At 40.5% G+C, this 8,596-nt stretch overlaps 1 protein-coding gene across 1 annotated transcript; it reads right to left on the reverse strand.

The window, feature by feature from the left end:
* Positions 1-456: 456 nt before the first annotated feature.
* LOC146651807 (poly(A) polymerase type 3-like) lies at positions 457-8,420 on the reverse strand. The gene is made up of 18 exons (XM_085382638.1): positions 8,206-8,420; positions 7,792-7,953; positions 7,598-7,664; positions 7,412-7,493; positions 7,136-7,245; positions 6,999-7,052; positions 6,787-6,901; positions 6,575-6,664; positions 6,061-6,199; positions 5,881-5,953; positions 5,656-5,776; positions 5,360-5,444; positions 3,722-3,775; positions 3,434-3,553; positions 3,235-3,341; positions 2,931-3,160; positions 2,266-2,363; positions 457-646 (listed from the first exon to the last, which is right to left on the reverse strand). The coding sequence occupies exons 1-18, from the start codon at positions 8,211-8,213 to the stop codon at positions 457-459; spliced, it is 1,905 nt and encodes a 634-aa protein (XP_085238764.1). The 5' UTR covers positions 8,214-8,420.
* Positions 8,421-8,596: the final 176 nt, after the last annotated feature.

The following is an 8,596-nucleotide window of genomic DNA, read 5'->3' on the forward strand; positions in this document are numbered from 1 at the left end:
TGTTGACAGGTGTGTGAAAGGAGTGCTGCTGGGTCAACTGGGGAACTTCAGAGACCAGTTTAGAAGGCTTAACAAAAGTCTCTCAAAAGAGTGGGCTAGTCTTTCTGGCAGAAGAGCAACTACACTCATGTACCAATCAGAAGTTAGCACTGAAGGCTAGTTTCTAAGAATAGCTGATTTATTTATTTATTTATTTTTTACCAAAGATTACTATTTGAGAAAAAAAAACATGCTGGTGCCAGAAGAGACAGAAGCCGGAGAGATTTACTCCTTGTCCTGAATTACCAGCCAGCTGTAAACTACAAGTCCCATTCCACAGCAGGAGGATCACTCCTCCCATTAGCCTTGGCAAAGAGCCGACCACAAATGTGGGAGCCGTGGTCGTTGGGAGGCCCGGTTAGGACGAGACCCTCTGTCACTCACTGCGACACTTGTCATAAAATCATTGTATTGCCATCAATCCGGGGACCTAACCACCACCACAGCAGATGGAGGCCCAGCAGGAAGACAGGGGGCCGTGCCCTGAGCCTCAGCCCCACACAGAGTGCACACGGCAGGAGTAAGCAGGGCCACAACTACAGGGGAGCCCCAGACCTTAAATTGGACCTCCCGTGGATACACCTCTGGATTGAGTCCTAATGTTGTCCTTGATTAATTACAGACAAATGCAAGTGAGGGAAAAACAGGCTCGCTTTTAACTTCAGTCAGATCAGACACCTATTTAAAAACATATCAGATCATCAGCGATTAGTCTGGATCACAATTGTAGATATTAGGAAATACATCAAGGTCTAAACAGTGGCCACACAGAGCCCTCACAAATTTTAACACGAAAACAGTGATAAACGCGGTGAGCAAAGAATAAACATGCCTTGCCTCCCCTGAATAAGGATATGTAATGATATTCATAAAGAGACCACCTACTGAGAGTGCAGAAAAAACTGTTCCTTAGCAACAACATACACACTCTTACAAGCCATATCTTGGGAAATTTTGACCGGATTGGGATGCAAACAACAGAAAACCTTTAACTAGGCCATGTTATGAGACAGCTCCCTATGGATGAGTATCTCAGTGTCTCGCCTGGCACAAATCTTCCCCCAAAATGATACATATTGCATATCAACAAAAGACAGTAAAGAGAAAAGAGCCAGCTCGTGGTATTTTTGCAAAATCAAAATCTCGGCCCGTTTTTAGTCCCGTTCAATTTTTACTTGAGCGATTACAAATCATACCATTAACGTTCCAACATCCATTATGACTAAATGTCAAAAAGAACAAAAGTACCTTTTTGAGCTAGCTTTAAAAGAAAAAAAAATCACACATGATAATTTTACAAGTTGTCACACAACGGATACTTTGTGCTCTCAAATGGTCACAAAGTGGTCAGCCACACTTTTTAAGCCCTGTTCTCCCTCAATCACTCGGAATCAGTTTCATATCATCAGCTGAACGCCGCAAATGTCGCATTTGGTGTAGAAATGAGAGAGGAAATCTATTCAATGCAAGTGAAAGTACGAAACTCCAAAGCCTATGAGGAATTGAAAGCTTCTTTTTGTTTTGTTTTTTCCCACTTTTTTCTTTTTCTGGCAATACTAAATTCTTAAGCATAGTTCTATTAGCCTCTTTATCCAAATATATTACAGCCCAATAATAAGTGATGTTTGTTTGTCCCCGTCATTAATTGCAGTTAATCAAAGACAGCAGATGACTTAAAAGCACCACTTAGCAAAGAGCTGGAAGAGGTCAACAGACAAAACACTTTCCTCTGGGAGCAGGGCTTCCAGGAAAAAAGAAAAAAGAAACGATAAATTATTTTTAAATGCACAACATAATAGATCACCACCCCCAATGTATTAATTAGCACCTCACTACTATTATCTGGTCTCCAAATCAACACACTAAAGTGAAAAATGCAAGCATTCGGATTCTTTAATTTCCTTCCTCAAAGTGAAGAATATTCGCAGAGATAACTGAATCCAAAGCTGCTCCCATAACTCTAATCTGCAGCATTTTTTTTCTTTATCAGCCACTGACTGGCGTCTGAAAAGTTGATCTGTGCACACATTGCTTCACTGCAGTTGAGTAGAAAGGCTTCATTGCCCTCTTGTGGTAAAGAGATGAAATTCATCTTGTAAGTGTCGCTTTCAACAGGACTTCCATGAACCTCACAAAAGCTGCTATGTTATGTGATTTTTGGCACATGGAAGACATGAACTGGGGGAAACTAGGGAGAGGTTTCTGTTCATTCGTGTTCTTCTGTACCTGGGGGCTGTAAGGCTGACGGCGGGTTTTGCAAATGCAGAAGGTCCAGCGACGTGGCCACCTGAAGGGACGTTGTGAGGCTGGTCGACGGGCAGACTCTGAGAGACAAGGAACAGACTTATTCACAGCATATTAATATCTCCTGACAGTCTAAGAAAACTGATAACAGTCTGATGTCTTTATGTTAAGGTAGGGGTGTCAAACATAGGGCCCGGGGGCCAGTATCAGCCCTTCAAAGACTCCAATGAGGCCCAGTATTTTGTAACAGTATTTTCATAACCTTTAAAGCTTTTCCTATTGATAAAGATCCTCACCCCCTGCCATCCACGCCACACCAAAGTACAAGAATATTTTCTCTGAATTAATTAAAACTTCATAGTCTCAATTACAGGATACTAACTTACTAAGCAGTGATTTACCAAAACCTTTAAATGTTTTTCATGTAGTTTCACCGGTCAGGCCAACTTGCTTAAGTCAGTTTGACACTCCTGGGTTAAGGTAATGTACAATACTACTACAGATTCTAGTAAGTGACATGGCTGAGTGTCTAATCCACCTTAAAACCAATTTTTTTTTGACTTTTTTACCACTTAAGAAAGCAAAACAAAAAAAGAAAACCAATCTAACATCCAAGACAAGCAATTTGGATGGATGATTGAGCAAACCTTGTCATCTTTGAATTTTTTGGATGGTGTCTCAGATCTATGGAGTAGTTTTCTCTTTGTCGTGCCCTGTTTGTCAGCGCTGACAGGTGAGACGAGACGAGGCGGCTCAGTTTCAGAGGTTTGGAGAGCTTTCTGCTGTGGCTCATAAATGAGGTCTTCCCTCCTTAGGCATGCGACTGATAAGGACATCCCTTCATCATATATGTTAGAGCTCCTGGCCAGGCTGTTGACTGCAACAAAATAAAAACACATTTTATAATTTCAGGAATTACTTTTTTCTAATTTAAAAAAAAGAAAAACTTACTGATATTAGTGAAAGTTTTGAAGCTGCGCTCTAGATTTTTTTTACATCTTTCAGAGTATTTCACATTTAAGACAAGTCCAATGAGCCACATTGTGCTCTGTCCATCTCTAAACCAGACAGAAAAACAGGCACGAGTTAGCAAAGACAACGCTACTCGTAAACACGGTTTAAACGTAACCAGAACATCGCTTGTGTTTACTTTTTATTCGCTGTTCTGAGCCCAGGAAAGGCGTGTGGGTGAACATGGGCCAAGGAGACCGGCTCATTTCTCTCCAAAGCTGACACCAGTAATCTGATTTTCGACTCCACGAGGCCAATCCTGCCAGAGCGAACAACACAGAGTTTTCAGAAAGAGGACAGCGCTACAGCAGTCGGGAATGAAATATTAAACAGTTTTCAGCCTTTAAGAGAAGTGCTGGAACACATAAGAAGGATTCATACCCAAAGTCATGAGATGTTCCAGTTTTGCTTTGCACTATGTACTCACCATTCGAGACGCTTCTCTTCTGTAGTATAAGATGCTTCCAACACAGCGTAGTGCCTTGAAACATGAGACAGAACAATGGCGATAGGCTCCACACATGCTGGAATCGTACATTAATCATGCTTCCTGTTTTTGAAGCTGATTGACTGTCTAATCAATATTTAAAGCAAGTCAGGCAGTGTAACAGGACAGTGGGTAACAACGCTGTACACATAACAGAGAGAATACTGACGCACTGATGATTTCCCCTTTACTGCACTCGGTGTAGGCCTTGCAACAAACAAGCAAAACCACACTTTAAAGCAACAGCTGATGATTACACCATTAACCTTTTATTTGCCATTTTATTAAGTAACCCAGAAGATCAGAACACACGGTGAATTTATTCAGACAGGACGATGTAAGTGCAGCAGAAATGATAGAAGCTACAGATTCCACAAGAGTTTAGAGAAAGCATTAAAGAATCAGAGAATATCAGGAGCTCAAAAATGACTCAAACCGTCCAACAGCTCATATAGTGATGAATAAATGAGAAACTACTACAAATACCCCAACAGGTTTCAGTTTATATTTGAATCATGGACAGAAAACAGCAAAATCTGTTCAACAAACCCACCATTATGCAAATGTATGTCTGAAGCAGCATACCAAGAGTTTAGAAAGCAAACAAATAATTTAAAATCCCCACAAAAACTGACAGACGATCCGCTTCCTACAAATTACTCAAACAGACTTCACTGAACGCGTTTCAATTCATGACAGCAAACAGCCAAACTTGTCCAACCACAGTTCAGTAAAGTCAGGTACAAAAGTAAATTCGTCACAGTATCAGGCAAAAGCTGATCCACTTTTTACATTTAACCAATCAGGTTTCCTGTATATAAATTGAATAACAGCAGTGCATTTTCTGTACAATCATCGTACAGTCGGCATCCCAGACATTTTCAAAAAAGAATAACATAAGACAGCCCGGCTTAACCACCCACTTTAAATTTACACAATACATAGAGTAAGATTACAATGTGTGCACAAAACATTCTTATTTTGCCCTTTATATACAGTAAAGATACTAAAATGTAAATAGCTGTTAATTTCCATCCATTCGCTTATCCTTTTCAGGGTCGTGGGGGGCGCTGGAGCCTATCCCAGCTGTCATAGGGCGAAAGGCGGGGTACACCCAGGACAGGTCGCCAGTCTGTCGCAGGGCTAACACACAGGGACAGACAACCATTCATACTCACATTCACACCTAGTGGCAATTTGGATTATTCAATTAACCTATCTTTGGACGGTGGGAGGAAGCCGGAGTACCCGGAGAGAACATGCAAACTCCACACAGAAAGACCCCGGCCTGATGGTGGAATTGAACTCAGGACCTTCTTGCTGTGCGACAACAGTGCTAACCACCGTGCCACCGTGCTGCCCTTAGCTGTTAATTTCATTTAATTTATTAATATTACAATTTAAAAAGTCAAACATCATCAAATACAACGCTCTTTTCTTTGTCAAAGTACAAATGAACAATCAGAAGACACGAGTGCAAAACATCGATGTGTGGTAAAATATAAGGAAATTGGGGAAGACAGTTGTGTTCTGTGTGTGGCAATGTCGATTTTCATCTTTACATGTCTTAATACATACTGGTACTTTTTGAAAAAGTCAGTTGGTTCAAAGAGTTCAGACCACTTTGCTTTTTTCTGCTCTATTTCCAGGCAGATGGCGTGACCTGTGGATGAGGAAGGAAATAGAAGTGGTTAGAGTCCAGGTATAATTAAACCCCCTCGCTTTGCTTACAGAAGAACATCCCCGATGTTGTGAGTGAAACAGTCTGAACAGTTCAACTCAACTCAGTGAACAGTTTCTTCACATTGGAGCAAACAGAAAGGTTCAAAGACTGTTAAATTACGCTTGTATTTATGGCGCTTATAATCTCTAACCTCGATGAATCTCCTCATTCAAGATGGCAAACGTGGACCGAGAAACACTGACTGAGGTGTTCTGCTGCGGGTACGCTGGGGTGATGATGGGCATTAGGTGATAGCGGTCACATCGATTGACCTGGAAATGCAGAAGCATGTTTTACTTGTGCTTTTTGAAAATGTTCATTTATTAAACGTCTGGTGGTGGTGACTCCACCAGATTTTTTTTTTAGCTGGGCATACCTTGGTATCCCAAAAAGGAAGGTTGTAGGTGCATTTTTCTACTTCTATCAAGCGGATTGGGATCGGCCACACCCTGAGACAAAACATATGAGAGTTTCACGGCAGCTGATCCTTGTTTGCATTGGGTGTTGACACTTTTTTTTTTCATCAATGAAATGAGGAAAAAGTGAGACAACTCACCACATGGAGAAGATCTTGAAGAATTTTATCACCAGGGTAGAAGCGGTAGCATTTGGGTACACCTGACAAATCCTGGCTACCATTATGGCCCACGATACACCGCCCAAGAAGCCCAGCTTGTTGGAGTAAATGTTACGCTCTGAAGGGAAACAACAGAGAACATTAGACTTCAGCATCTATATTATTATCTCAAAGCACCTTTTAGGTATTTGATAAGACTTTTATAGTTTGCATTGCTGCTGCTTCCTAATTCTCCTGCTAATTCCTAATACTCAAATTGGTACTTGGACAGGTACTAGTCACTGTGTCACTAAACAATAAATCATGACTTATTTTTCGGCCTGTGGACAGAAGACTATGTCAAAATACTAACAGATGTGTCAGGAGGTAAACTACTCAAGGTCTACATTTTTTATTTCAGAATGTAAGGCGCGTGCTCGAATGAAATGCCAACATGGCTTAACAATATGAATATAAATGTGTAATTATCTTGCAAGTTGAAAGTTCGACTCACGTTTGGCCCATAGTTTGATGGCTCTCAAAGCAACCCTAAAGTTGAGAACATTGGGTACCAGCCTGAGAATCTCTTCTGTAACTCTGTAGCCTACAGACAAGAAATAAAAGTAGAATTTTGTTTTATTTATTTATTTTTTAAGGGGGGAGGCCAAGAAGATCTGTCAGGTGCTAATTAGCAATTTAATTACCAAATTTTAATCTGACACTTACCGTTGAAACTTCTGACACAGCGTGCATCTACGACATTCTTCACTATGCTGTTATTGAGGAGGTCAAGGTTATCAGGAACGCTCCTCTGAGGCAGCAGAGCAAAGACTAAGTCAATCTTTTAAGTAAGACAAACACAAAAACATGATTAAGACAGATACAAAAACACTGAATCATCCTGCATTATTAAAAAATTTGCTCTCTAAACAAATTACCTGTATCCCTTCCCAGGACAGTGTGATGACCGGGACGTAAGCCTCTTCGATGGCCTGAGGACAATGATACCGTCAGCTTGCACAAAATAGCAAAATGTCATTCAACTTTTGTACAGTGACTCAGTGATGTGACTGACCTGTATGTCTTTGACCTCCTTCTGAGCTTTCAGCTTTGCAAAGAAGGAGGTGAAGAAGGCTTTTCTCTCAAGGAATCCAGGTCCAACACACAGAGCATCAATATCAGCACCTGTCAAAATGCCACTATTTCAGATAAAAGCAAAGCCAGGGAAAGAGCTAACTACTGTCCTTTCACCATGTTCTTACAGAAAGTTAGCACTGAAAGATGCCGTATAATCACAAAGACGTGCAATGTTTAATTGCACAACAACATTAAATAATGTCTGGGTAATTACCCTTTGAGTGAACTCCCAGATGATACGAGCCAAATGGGAAGATCTTGCCTCCAACTTTTTCTGTAACCACTTTAGGTACATTCTAAAAATCAAATGACATTACCTATCAAAATCAACCCTGTGCAACTCTCTTTGTTTTTCAGATTTGGAGATTCTTTTTAAAAAAAATGCTAGATAAATTCTTACCATTTCTATGCACATTTCTTTGAGCCAATCCCTAAAGAGGGACTCCAGTCTTTTAACAACCCTTTCTCTGCAGATGAAACAGAGCATTTTTAAATTTCTCCGAAGTGAGGGGTGCTATGCAGTCAACTGCTTGCACTGACTCTTTCTCAAGGTGATGCAACATTAAACAGGGCTGGAAAAACTATGTATAATACCTGTTCTCCAACTCTAAGTTGTTTTCATATACATTGTAGGACTTCATAGTGTCTAACAGTTTTCTGGTCTGGATCAAGTTTTCCTCTTCAGGTAGATCCTCGCTGATTGGACCAGTGAGCCCATAGGTCCTTGGCATGTCTGACCACGTGGGAGCTTGGCCCCTGTTTGGAGTAAAAGGAAAAAGCTAGTGTACTAATGGGAAACCTTAAAAATAAATAACATTATGAAAAAACTAACAATATGCATAAAATGTACTTGCGCCAACTATTTTGTTTCGAAATTTTAAATATGATTCCTTTTAATCCCATAACAAATCCGTAACCATAACAAAGACCGGATAGCAGTGATATATGTGTTTTAGCTAGCTAAATTGCTGAAAAAGCAGCAAAAAAAAGGGGGACGCAAGTACTTACAGAAACATTGTTGCACTTGTTTCTTTAGTTGAGTCAGGTATATCTTGCTTGCTTGCTTTCTCAAATCAAAACAGCGCTAATAATAACACGCTCCTTGAACATTCCATGTTCAGCAATGAAGGTGAGCCGCAGAAGAACAGTGACACGTGACGTGAGCCCCAGGTATGTATGCTTTTAAAGCTGCATTAAAGTGCACACGAAACACGACAAGTATCAAGGGTAATTTACACAAAAAACACTGTAATAGATAAACAGTAATAATTTAACTCTGTCCGTGAAGCTGGATTTAAGAAATAAGCGTACAAACCTAAAGTTTTTTGAACAGGTTTAGCGCCCTCTTGTGTCAGTACAGAAAGTGACCTCACTGGGTTGGTTGCTGCTTATGGAGTAA

This window comes from Rhamphochromis longiceps, linkage group LG15 (genome assembly GCF_057381845.1).
Source record: "Rhamphochromis longiceps isolate RC_006_pf linkage group LG15, R_longiceps_female_GT1.1, whole genome shotgun sequence".
Lineage (NCBI taxonomy): Eukaryota > Metazoa > Chordata > Actinopteri > Cichliformes > Cichlidae > Rhamphochromis > Rhamphochromis longiceps.

Bases quoted from the DNA above. Each gene is read 5' to 3' on its own strand.
- LOC146651807 (XM_085382638.1), bottom strand. The intron at 7,665-7,791 runs GTATTATACATA...TTTCATCTGCAG, and splicing joins AACTTAGAGTTGGAGAACAG to AGAAAGGGTTGTTAAAAGAC. The intron at 6,200-6,574 runs GTGAGTCGAACT...GTTTCCCTTCAG, and splicing joins CATCAAACTATGGGCCAAAC to AGCGTAACATTTACTCCAAC.